The 13,445-nt window shown below is 36.6% G+C and overlaps 1 protein-coding gene across 2 annotated transcripts in view; it reads left to right on the forward strand.

Annotated features, from left to right (window-relative positions):
• The window catches only part of DGKH (diacylglycerol kinase eta), a 156,621-nt gene that overhangs the window by 86,800 nt on the left and 56,376 nt on the right, over window positions 1-13,445 (forward strand). For both annotated transcript variants that reach the window (XM_017827813.1, XM_017827814.1), the window contains exon 4: window positions 424-504. In XM_017827813.1, the coding sequence (XP_017683302.1) occupies window positions 424-504 (81 nt within the window). The remainder of the gene's footprint in view (window positions 1-423; window positions 505-13,445) is intronic.

Genomic DNA, 13,445 nt, shown 5'->3' on the forward strand with positions numbered 1-13,445 from the left:
TGGATACAGTACCATAGGTTTCTTCAGGAATTTAGAGTTCCATCCTAATACTGATGAATTAATTTATGTTTTACTAAGTGTGAATCTCATTCCTGTGACACCAAATTTATGCTACACAGTAGAGACCCTAAAACTGCGTCTTTTTAAACAAACCCTTCTGTTAAAAAGAGATTTTACATTATAGTTTTGGAGCCATTCTTTCATGCTCTCATGTACCCTTAGATAGAAGATAGGACTGTATTTAGGGGCCAGCTATGAAGGATATCAAATCATCAGTGTGTTCTATTTTTTCACTGTGGTTTTTTTTTCTATTTTTATTTTCTAACTGGAATGGATACAATGGAATTAAAGCACATATTGTGAGTGTACCTGAAAGTGGACTCAGACTTAATTTAATGCTTCTATGTTCTTTACCATTCACAGTCTCTAATATTTGATGAAGTTGACCTGTCAGACGCAAGCGTAGCTGAATCGAGCACAAAAAATGTCAACAACAGCTTCACGGTATGGAACAATTTTAATACTGTTCTTGAAAGCTGTGGATAGACTGTTACTAAGAAAATCAAGAATCCTCTCAATTGCTTATTTTCCTCCATTTGGAAATAAAATGTCTTTTATTTGGAAAAGGTATAATGTATGGAACAGTATCACATCAACTATAGAACATTTTATTTCAGTGATTTTTTTAGCAGAAGTGTCAGATAACAGTTGCTTCAAAAGATGATGGTATAAGGAATTAAAAATACAGCAAGATTCAGTATTAGTACTTTTATATTACTTACTAGCACAGCTTGGGTTTGTGATGTCATTTTTCTTTGAGGTGACATGCTGAATTAAATCAAATGTAATTGTGTTTTTGTTTTAATTTCTTATCATAACGTTTTTGATTTTCTGTCATATTGAAGTGTATTTTATTTTTTTCATTGCCAATCAAAGCCCTGTGTATTTCCAAGTCATGTGGAAAAGCTGTCCTTACAGTCATGCCTTGATTCTGATACTGGTGTAAAAAACATAGTGTTCATAAATTCCTGTTTCTGTAAGTTTACAGGTGTGTTTTACATTTATTGTTCAACTGCTTTGTTAGAACTAAGTGATAATGTCTGACAAAGTTGATTCTCAGGTAAGCTGATTCTTAACCTCTGGAAAAGTAAATTTTTTGAACAAGAATTAGTTATGAAGAACACCATGGGTAAAGTTGACCTTCTGAAGGTCTTGACTTGTCCCACTGACTGCAATGGCATCCTTTTTCTTAACCTGCATATCCCATTGTTCTCTATTAAAGTGTTGATTTTCCATTTTCCTAAGAATTTTAATTCCACAGGTGGTCTATATTACTAGTCTTGGTTTTTCTTCTCCAAGGCAGTCAAACACAAGCCTCATGAAAGCTTTGTAGGTCTTCCTTATTCTAGTACCTCCCAGGCAGCTACTGAAGTAGTAAGAGCACTTCAAAGACATGCTCATGTTGACCTGGACAGTCTGGCATGTTGTATAAATCTAAGCTTCTTTACTGATCAAGAATGCAGTTAAAAAGAGTACTTTGACCCAAGGCCTCAGATCAGGTGGTGGCTGTGTAAGGTACCAGCTTGCTTTTGTAAAGGTTCTGTTGTCTAGAAGCTCTGTTCTTCAGAAATGTGCCATGTTTGGGGGTTTTTCCCCTGTTCTCTTTTTCCTTGTACAATGTTTGGTGTTTTGGTATTGTTTATAATCCTTTAGACCCATTCAGTATCTCATTCTTCATCAAGAGTATGATTCTATTATCTAGACTTCTGGAGAAGACAGTAGTGAAAAAAGAAATCTCAGAGGCTACAGCTTTAACAGCTGACATTGTTTATTTTCATGTCCTGGGTAATTTTGGGCAAGCAGTGTTTTCTCTAAGGAGTCTACAAATTCATTTTGAAAAATTATTTGGATTTAAAGCTCTCCTGTATTGAAGAGTCATCTGATTCGACTGTGAAATATAGTAATAGTCGTCATCTTGCTTAATCTTTTGGTATCTTCCTTTGTGTTTGCCTAACCCAGTATCCCAGCAACATAGTTCCGTGAAGTACGACATCTCTGACCTCGCCTGCACTGGGTTGGAGTCGGGATTGGAAGTGGAGTGGATGGTTAGTTTTCCAGCAATAGTGCTTATAAATAAAAAGAAACATTTCTTTTTGCTTTTTATTTTCTTCCATCTTAAAAAGATAATCTTTGCCTTTCTTAAAATTATGAGGTTTTTTTAATTTATGTTCTAGATACTCTGTTAGCATTCTCTTTGTTAGAAAGCAAAAATTAAACCCTTAACTTTAGCCTTATCTAGTTAATCTCCTCCTCTTGTTTCTTTGTCCCAAGAGAGAATATTTTTAACACAAACTGATGTAGATGGAATATACACCAAATGACCATTTTTCCAGGAAAATACACCTTTAAATACTTATATTAAAATTATTTTTTTTTAACAAATCCTTTTGTCATGTCCTCCCACTCCCCTCTATTTCCTACCCCCAGCTTGTAGAAGTTACTGGTTTGCCCTCTTTTGCCCTTTCTAGTTTGTCTGTTTGGAGGCAGAGGGGTGCATGTCAAGATTTTCCATACTCTTTTATGGATAAAACTCAAGCCCTAAAATTAGTCATAACACACAGATTTAAGGTTGAGTTTATTTGTAATGTGCAAGTTTGCAGAATATTTTATGTAACTAAATATCACTGTTTATTCACCAGAATTACTTTTCCTTTCTTTCTGCAAACAAGTTGAGATTAAGGGGAAAGTTGAGGTAAATAAATATCTGCCAATTAAAATGAGGAACTGGTAAACTTAGATCATCTGTTTAATTTTTTTCTTTATTGCTGAGGATGTTACTTTTCAATGAACAATCAGCTCACTTCTAGCAATTAGCTTCTAGTGCACAATCTTGCACTGGAATGCCTCTTAAGAGATTATGGGTGTTTTGTAGTTCTGAGCATCCTCACCTAGAGGTTATTAAATAGAACAAAAGGTGCCCCTTGACTTCAGAGTCTTTACATGACACTCAAGGCCAGATTCTTCGTACTGCCTTGTTAGGTACCAGTCTCCCAAGTCTATGAGAAGAGAAAAAGGTAACTTTTAGCTTAAGTTTCTACCTCTGCCTTGTGTTTGATGATGAGGAACTGATGCACATTAACAAGGAAAAGAAAATCTGTAGGTGTTAACCATGATGCCTTTCAGTTGTTGAGCCCACGTGATTCTATAAAATGCCCTGGGTTATTATAAATCTATCCTAGAATCTCAAGTTAAATGCACAGGCATCATGTGACAGCATCTGTATTTAATCCATCTGAAGTCTTGTTTGAAACATTTAATTCAGTTATGGGTTTTTTGGTGGTAAATGTGATGGAAAATAATAATTTTATGGTAGAAATACTGGCTTTGAGGCACTGCTTTGTACAGCTGGCTTTAGACATTTGATTTGGGTTAGGTCAACTTTTAGTGCATCTAAGAATTACCTAAAGCCACAGACACTCATTTTCTTACTATATGTGTATTCAGAAAAGTGAAAATTCTGGCTAGATTAATTCTGTTATTTAATTGCATCTGAAAGTAAAAGAGGAAATAATTTCACTGTCATTCTGGAAGGTGCCCTCCACGAATATGATAATTAACATACTGTATGATACTCAGGATGGGGATTCAGCTTGCTCTGACTTCAGTGTGGGACTTGATGGGTTCATAGACTCCTAAATTTAGGTATCTAAGATAAGATTAATAGCTCTTTAAAGCATATTTCTCTAATTGCTCAGTTCAGTTTAGACTCCACTGATTAGTAACTAACTCTCCCTTAGCTACAATAGGAGCTTTGTCATCCAGGGCACCTAAAATGTAGAACCTTGCTTTCAGCTTTCTGAATTAGGTGCTGAATCAAGGGCTTTTTGTTGAATATGCATCTTCTGAAAGTTGTCATCTTGAGAGGGAGGAAGCTGCAGTAGGCAGATCTGCTGTCCTGGAAAACCTACTGTGATTCTTAGTAATTAGAAATTGGCTGGAAAGGAGACTTTATATTCCAGCTCATAACACTGATTACTAGGATTCTGGATACGCTTGCAAAAATGTCTAATATAATAATTTTTGCTGATTTGTTGTTTTTAGCAATGCTATAGACCATATAGAGTCCTAATTATTTATTGTATGGAAAAATAATTCTTTGGAGAAAACTCTTAATGTACTGGGCTTTGATAAAGTATTCTTACCTAATGTTATGACACAAAGACAGCAGAAACTTATAAGCCATTTGGCTTTTGCATTTTATATTTTTTATTACCTCCTTTTGATTTGACTAATTTCCAAGGTAAATAATATTTGTAAACATTTTTCTATACTCTTTTCTATACTTGCTGTTCTCCCAATTGTTATTCTGCAGCATCATCTTGTGTGTGAAGTGACATGTTTGACAGTTACTGAAGCACAAGTCACAGACATTTGGGATTATTTTATAAATTAATGCTCATTTGCATTGCTTATGGATCCCATGTTTTGTCTGTTTTCTGCAGCAGCAGCATGTTATGCATTTTTGTTACCTCTATATTGATACTAAGATTCTTTTTCTACTAATTTGGAGCTGTCTGTAATCCATAAATACTTTATCTATGCTTCTGTTGTTTTTCTGTGGTGAATATTTCTTTGTTTTTACTGACACTGAACTTTTTCAAGTACTGTGTGCTTAATACCTTACTTGGCTCGCTTTGAAGTGCCTTGGAGATCAAGGGGGAAAGTAAGTAATCAAAATTTTGTGCTACCTGTAAATGAATATATATTGCTATACTGCAACTTTACATTCCTCTTCCAGTTTAAGAATTATACAACAAAATTTCATCAGAGAATAGCAAGGTGCTTATTATCTATTAATCTTTTCTCATATTAAAAATTCCTGTTACCCTTCTTACTTTTTTACATCCCTTAACTTTTCATCTCATTGCATGATTGGGAATAAAAATACTGAGTCTTTTCAGTTCAGTGACTGAACCAAACATGATTATGGATCAGGCTGATGTTTTAACTTTTTTCAACAGAAGTACTTAATTTAAGTTCAAATTGATCCCTTTAATTAATCCCTTTACGGGTTAATTTTTTCTAAAGTATTTTTTCATATTATATTAAAAAAGACCCCCCCAAAAAATGTCATTTCATTAAAGTTAATCCCTGAATGTAATTTTTTTTACAAAACTTTAAAGTTATTTTTTCTCTAATTTCCACTTTTTTTGTGAGATTTACCAGTTTGCTTTGACCTGAAAGTAAAGGATTCTGCTTAATATGTTTTTACACAATCAAACAAACAAATCGGTATGCATTTGTCTGTGCTTTTCTTGATATTCTGTAGATTTGGATCCATTTTGCAAAAACTAAACATTTGTATGCTGATTTTCCTTCAACCTGTTATTTTTAGATGGTTTTTTTATAGGTTAGTGAGGCCAAATAGTCTATTGAGGCAACTGTGCTTCAAGTGTGGTTAAAATTTATATTGTTTTCTTCTAGTTTATATTGTTTTCTTCCAGACCTGATTACCGTATTTCCTATCCATATTTCTCAATGTAGCATATCCTATGTCTTGCCTGGGGATGTAAAGTTTATTGGCATATCATTTATGGGGTACCAGCTTAAAGGATAAAGTATCTTTGAATCCTCCTGTACAGCTGCTGTTTTTAATGGGAGGTTGCCCAGTTGTACTGGAAACTCAGTTCTTGCAATTCGTCAGAATTTCAAGTTGAGTATTTCAATGGTCCTGAAAGGTATATTGCATTCTAGCAGTTTATTTCAGTCCTGCTGCTTCTGACATTCAATTGGCTCTCCGTTTGTCATTGAGATTAGCTGCTTCTAATTGATTTTAGAGAATTAACTTTTAATATTCACTTTGGGCTTGGAAAACAGAATGTGTTGCCAGACTTTTGCAGTATGTTTCCCAGATAGTGTTAAATTCTCTGGACTTGAACATATTTTGCTTGCTTTCTTGCCACTCAGATTTTTTCGGAGTTGTTTGAGACTTTTCTTTAGGGACTACAAAAACTTCAGGGAATGTGAGAACTGCTTAACTTCCCCCAAGCCACATTAGGAGGAAATGAGAAGAGCATTTTCCCAAAGGGGTTTAAAACCTTTAATCTTCGTGTTTAGGCACTCCAGTCTTCTGCCTTTTCAAATATCAGAGACAAAGACAGATATTCCTAAAACTGGGAATAATTATCCTGAAACTCAGGCTTTTTTTCCTTATTTAAATAACATCAATTTTCCTTATTTAAATAACATCAGTTTTATTACTCAGTCTTGACTGACCTAAAGTTCAGGGTCTTGTATTTAAGTACAGAAAGCTTATGGATGCTAATGGAAGTATTTCTCTGCTGCTGTCTTACATGTTTACAAAATCCAATTTACTGCAGTTCTGTCTCAGTGGACATCAGGAGATGGTTTCTTTACTGATAACCTCAAGCCTGTTTTTTTTTTCTAAGTGCCACTCACCTACGGATTACTCGGACTTTTTCTGATGTTTCTACTGCTTTTCTTTCACTGTCTTACTTAGTTCTTTAGTTTGGTGAAATCATCTCCCTACTCCTGTATTGGGACACCCCTGGGATTGTGGGCTTAGCAACCACCCTTTGGTTTGTTTCAGACTTCGGGTGGATTCCCCTGGTTTCAGTTATTGCTAAGCAAACTTTTTTCACTGCCTTGTTTGTCACCTGGATAGATGAACCTTCCTGGTTTGCTCTGTAGCAATACTCTGGTGCACAGCTATCTGCAATTTTTTTTCTTTGTAAAAATCTATTTTGAGTAAGTGTCTATATATAGTCTCTGTTGATGTTCCCTTGAAGGGAGATATTCTTGCTTGACTTTTCCCTTTAATAAACCGCAGGGACACAAAAGGAATGGATTTGTGTTTGGAAACATGTTTCTGGTTTTTATCCTTTGAATGTGCAATAATCTCCTGGGTTTGGGTATGCTTTGAAATTTCCTTTGCATTCCAGTTGCGTGTTGATGTTGTTAAGAGTATATATTGATGATAGTGGGAGTTCATTCACATTTGCAGATGTCTTTAAGTACCTTCCTCTGTGAGCTAAATCCCACTCTGAGAGGCATTGTGTTTTAAATTTTGCCCTTAGATTTTCAGAAGGGTCAGTGCATGGCACTGTTTCCAGATGGGGGAATGGCATATCCAGACATTCTCCGTGCCCTGTTTGCAGTCTAGCACAGCCTAACAGAGCCCGGGGTCTCTTGTTACCTCCAGGAGGTAGGATATGGCTGAAAAATGGTTCAAGTTTCTGTGCTGGCTTCATCAGCATGACTCAGCTTTGCATGGGTAGCTAACTCTTGGAACTGATATGGTTTTTCCCTAGTTGTGAACTATCTGCTGCTTCATACAGATCATGATTAGCCTTTAAGTGATGAAGGCTTTTTGATTCTCCCAGCCCTACCAATACTCAAACCACAGAAAGAGAAGGGAAGTGCTTTGTATTCCATTTTGTTCAATTTTCCACTCAGGGTTGGTTTTTCTGTTTGGTTTTTTTTTTTTTTCCCCCCAATATTCAGGCAGCTTAGAAACAAAACAAAAACTGAAATAGCAAATTAATATGCTGAGGAAAGGAAAAATTAGACAAAAGCAATTAGTGTGTGCTTGTGATGCACTTAGGGTTTTTCCTCCATTTAGCACTTGCTCATTTTCCCTCTACTCTCTGATAGTGACAAAACAATGTAATGAACCTGAGAGCTCTTTGGGTAGCTTTGGGTGTGACTTTCAAATTTTAAGCTCCTTGTCTCTGACTTGATGCACTGACTCTCTTTCCCCAGAGTGTCTGTAGATGTTGAACCTTTAAGTTTCATTATGAAAAAGCAATAAAGCATTTCAGCTGTGAGGGTGAAATCCATAGATGAATCACTTGGGACTGATCCTATTACAAGAAAGCTGAACACTTTTCAGAAGAGGAAGACAAGAGGATGCTTAAAAATGTGACCACTCTGGACTATATTGTACATTTTTATTCTAGTTACATTTGCCTGGAGCTTGTTTTCTACAGATTTCATGCTTACCAGAAATTTTTTCAAAAATAGCTTGCAGAAAATTTCTGTTTTTCACTCATGAAGCGGTTGAGATGTGTGGAGAATAAACACTGAGGATTGCCAGATTTCCTTCTTCCTGCAGTTTTATACTTGACTTATTCTCTGGTGTTTCTTTCTGTTCTTGCTTTAAAAGTGATTAAAATACCTGGGGAAACCTTAGAAAGTATTCCTCACTGTAGTTCCTGTATACCAAATAATTTTATAAATAAAGTCACTGGTGTAAACTTTGACTAAATTTCCTGTTCCTAGTGAATAGGGATCCCTGGCTTCGGGCAGCTGGATCATGTTTAAACAGGCATCTGTTATTACAGACTAAAAAAATAGTCACTTGCTGTTTTATTTTGTATACATTTGCACCTAATGCCATTAAATATATAACTAAGTGCTTTCCTGAAGCACAGAAGCCATCCTATCTGATAGATGTGTAATGAGCTGGTGAAGCCAAAGCTAAGGGCACAGCAGTGCTGAGTAATGGGCTTAACAAATCTTTATGTAAGGACTTTAAAGAAACATGCAGGCCTTGAACTATATATAGCAGTTTCCAGTTTACATTTACAAGAATGGCTTATTGGTTTTGCTATATTTAAATGCTGATATAAAACAAATATCTAATTCTTCAATCCAAATTCATGGAACTTTCCTACCCTGCTTCTTGTAACTGTCTCTTTATAAAGTTATGCTTCTACAGGAATAATCCTTTTCTGCTAGAAGTTGGTTGACATGGAATATATGAGGTCAGATCTGGGGAACTGGATTTCTGACAAACCGACCTTTACTGGGTCTTTTGCAGTTCAAGGCTGTAACAGGATGTTACATGTTGTAACAGGATTACTTGATTTACATGGATTCTCTTTTCACAGAATCATGGAGTAATTTGGGGGTTGGAAGGGACTTCTGAAGGTCATCTGGTCTACCCTCTTTGGAAGCAGGGCCACCTAGACCAGGCTGCCCATGACCATGTCTAGATAGCTTTTCAGTATCACCAAGCAAGGAGACTTCACAAATGCCTTGAGAAACCTGTGCCAGTGCTTAGTCACCCTCATTGTAAAACAGTGTTTCCTGATGTTCACAGAGAGCCTTCTGTCTTTCAGGTTGTGCCCATTGCCTCTTCACTGTGCACCACTGGAAAGAGCCTGGCTCTGTCCTCTGCACCTTCCCTTCAGGGATTTACATATGTAAGATCTCCCTGTGCCTTTTCTTCTTTAGGCTAAACAGTTCTAGCTCTCTCAGGCTCTCCTCACATGTCACATACTCCAGTTCCTTCATCATCCTTGTGGCCCTTCCCTGGACTACCTACAATGTGTCCACGTATCTGTTGTACTGAGGAGCCCATAACTGGGCACAGCACTCCAGGTGAGGCCTCACCAGGGCTGAGTAGAGGGGCAGGTTCACCTCCCTGGAACTGCAGCCCAGAATACCAGTGGCCTACTTTGCTGCAAGGGCACGTAGCTGGCTTATGTTCAATTTGTTATGCAGCAGGACCCCAGGTCCTTTTCTGACAAGTTGCTTTCCAGCTGGGTGTCCCCCAGGATACACTGATGCCTGGGATTGTTCCTTCCCAGGGGCAGGACTTTGGACTTCTCCTTGTTGAACTTACTGAGTTTCCTGTCAGCTGGTTTCTCCAGCCTGTTGAAATCCCTGTGGATGGCAGTGTGACCCTTTGATGTATCAGCCACTCCTCCCCAATTTTCTGTCATCAGTAAACTTGCAGAGGGTATTCTCTACCACACCACCCAGATGACTGATGAAGATAAACAGTACTGGAGCTAGTGTTGACCTTTGGGGTATACTGCTAGTCACTGGCTTCCAACTAAACTTTGTGCCCTGATCACCACCCTCTGGGCCAAGCCATTTAAGCGATTTTCAACCCATCTCACAGTCTGCTCATCCAGCCTATACTACATCAGCCTCTCTGTGAGAATCTTAAGGGATAGTGCTAAAAACCTTACTGAAGGCAAGGTGGATGATAACCACAGGTTATCAAGTTGGTTAAGCATGACTTCCCCTTGGTGAATGAATCCATGCTTACTACTCCCAGTTACTTTCTTGTCCATATGCCCGATTGTATTTTGGAAGACGCTCCTTCATTTTTGTTAGATATGGTATAAGATAAGGCCACCTAAATTACCCAGGCTGGATTCTACTGCAGAATAAAGTCACAGTAGACCTTTTACCTTTTTCAGTGGAATAACCATTTTTGTCTTGCCTTCTATCTAAGCCCACTTGTTCTGGTATACTGGAGCAGGAGATGCTGTGTGGGACTAACCTTTTTGTTTCCCCTCATAAGAGTTTTTACTGTGGGGGCCAAAACCACACATTAGTTCAATTATTGTGAGCTTGGCAACAGTGAAATAGGAGAAGGCCAGAAAAAAGAGGGAAGCAACATTTTAGTGGAGCAGACAGAGCTAATTGTTCTGATTATAAATTCTGCATTGTACTCAGGCAAATATAATAGCCATTTATTATTTGCCTCGCTTTTAAATCCTCCTCTCTCTGTGTAATTTATACTTTTGCCTGGCTTGACTCATCTTGAAAAATAATCGTGACGATTCACCGTAAAGCACCAACTAACTACACCTTTGACGGTGACAGTACTGTTATAATTTATATAGTATCTGGAATCCAAGAAGTTATAAGTACTGTAGAAAGCTGTCCAACTGTTAGCACTGTGGTTTTTCAGACAACTTCTGGTAGGTATGGGAGCATCAATGATCCCAGCAGTCTACTCCCACCACTGTGGTAGAGGTGCATTTACTCGACATATTCATATGGACCCACCTGCACAAGGGCAGGGGAATGGAGGGGCAGACAGAAAGCAAAGGAGGCATAACATGTTATCCTAGTATTTGCCAGTACTGACTCAGCAATGTCTGTAAGCACAGAGAAGTTACAAAGCATTTAATCTGTTATGTTCCTGTCCCAGGCATTGAATGCAGTCCCTAAGAAGAGAGTTGGGATGCTCTCTCTGTATCATCCTTTCTTCATTATTTCCAGAAAGATATTTTAAAAGTATCTGTCCAAAGAACAGGAACCATTTCCTCACCCCTTTCAGATTCTAAGTGATGTTTGTTCCTACATTACTAATTTAATTCAAGATCAGCCATACAAAGTGCTATTAGTGTAATGCCTGATAATAGTTCAGAGCAGCTGAAGGTGCCTTAATGCAAATATCATGTTGCAGGAAGCAGAGTGCTTTACAATAGCTGCTTTGTCGCTGCTTAGATGTAGACCATTGTTTTCTTGATTAGCAAATACAGTATCTGCATTTTTTAATTGGTAAAAGAAACCAGAAATGGAGCCACCAATCTTTGAAAACTGTATTTTCTTACATATTGCTGATAGTACAAAATATATTAAAAATTAGGCAATAGGCTTTAATCGAACTCTCTATGATTTTATTTTACGGATCATAAGTCTAAACTCATTTGGCTGAAGACATATAGAATGTTATTGGTAAAGTTATCTCCATTGTAAATAGAAAGTGCTTTCAAAATTACACTGAATTTGATGGCAATTTTATTTCCTTTGAAGATATTAAACTTGTTCAATTTACACTTGACCATGTAAATTTCATCAAAGTAATTTCAAGATATATATATGTATATGAGTATGTGTATATTTTTAGAAGCCAAATTATTGTAGCATTTGTGAAAATCCAAGTTTATGGCAAGACCTATGTGGTGACAGACTGAACAGTGACCTCTTGTTGTCTCCTTCATTCCCCACTCAAAAAAAGACCCATAATTTTCTGAACAGAGCAGGAATGTTATTCCAGTAGTGGGTCATTTTTCTTCCTGTTCAGATCTTTTTTATTCCTTGGGATGTTTTAGGACTTGTGGTGTTTGCCTTCAACTTTCAAGACTGTATATGCTCACTCTTTCCCAATATCTACTGCATTAAAAGTGTGTTTTATTCCCACTACCTCTGTTTCGTTACTTGCCAATATACTGCAATATTTGCCTTTGGTAACTCTCTTTTCCAAAATCAGCAATGACTTCTTGGCTACTTGACAATGATGAAAATTTTCAAAGTAACTTAATCATCTAAATTAAATCTGATTTATTTATTTATTTTTAAGGCCTTTTGACTGTCTTCATCTTTCTTGATTTGTCTCCTGCTTTGTCAGCATGTGAACCATTAGCATTAGACTGAGGAGTTTTCTTATTCTTTTGTTACATCAGTGGTCTTCCAGTGGTTCCTGTAACACTTCCTTTGCATTGTGTTATACAATTTCTTCTTGTCTGTTTAGAGTTTAGCATATTTAGAGTGATATATAAATAATAATATTTGGAGCAGAGAGCATTAAAAAAGGTAATATGTAATTGAGGAAAAGATACTGACTTGGCTTTGTAGAAGAGAATACAAAGGACTTTAAATATGAATACATGGAATGAGATAAGATTACTAGTAAAATCCAAATTTACATGGTAGAAAAATGGTTTTAGGGATAATTGCATCCATTCAATTTTGATTACGTTTGTATGCAGGTTCGACTCTCTTCAATGAATGCGCTTCAAACATGCCACTTAAGTTAGTTGATCATAGCATTGTGTAAGCATTCAAAAGAAAGCGTGCCTTCTGTATAAATGCAAATAAGAAGGTTTGGGAAGTAATTCTCAGTTCAGGACAAGCAGGAACAGCAATACCAAGTTAGTGTATAGCTCATAAAACCATATTAAATCAAAGTACTATAATTATATATATATAATAAATTATATATAGTAATAACTACTAGCAGGTAGTCAAGAAAGGAGTAGAAACAGCACAGCATATACAGTGCTTTTTCCTCTTGAGTAACTTCCCAACATTGCCTCATTGTTGGATTTTGAGGACCTGATAAGTTGAAGGTTTCAGATATTGTCTTTTATAGTATATGATGCATCTATTTGTATTGAATTTGTCAAATACCTTTTTAGACATATATACTTCTGGTCTCCTCAGCATCCTTTGGGAATACTTTTCTAGTCTGAATAATGCTTTGACTTAGGGAAAAACTTCTTGTTGTTAGCTAATAATTTCCTTGGTTCCCTGAGTTGTTGTTACGTTACATGAAATACCTTAAAAATAATGCGAGTACATCCTCTCCATGATTTTGTAAACTGAAATAGATGAGAACTTAAATGGACTTCTTAGTTCCTATTTTATTTTTTAAGAAAAATTCCAAGCATTGTTGATTCTTCTTGCACATAATGCATTTTGTCTTTTTTCATGTTATTAGGTACCTTCTTGAAGTTTGTTGTTACAAATATGTAAAGCAAAGAGAATATGTAGTTTTGTCATGTTACAGATGCCATATTTACAAATAAGTATGTCTTCCAGCTTCCTACCGTATTTTTGTAGAACAAATAATGGTTGCTCCTACATTCACCTGGTTGCCAGTATAAAATGTAACT

Source organism: Lepidothrix coronata, unplaced genomic scaffold, assembly GCF_001604755.1.
Source record: "Lepidothrix coronata isolate B3197 unplaced genomic scaffold, Lepidothrix_coronata-1.0 Scaffold143, whole genome shotgun sequence".
NCBI lineage: Eukaryota > Metazoa > Chordata > Aves > Passeriformes > Pipridae > Lepidothrix > Lepidothrix coronata.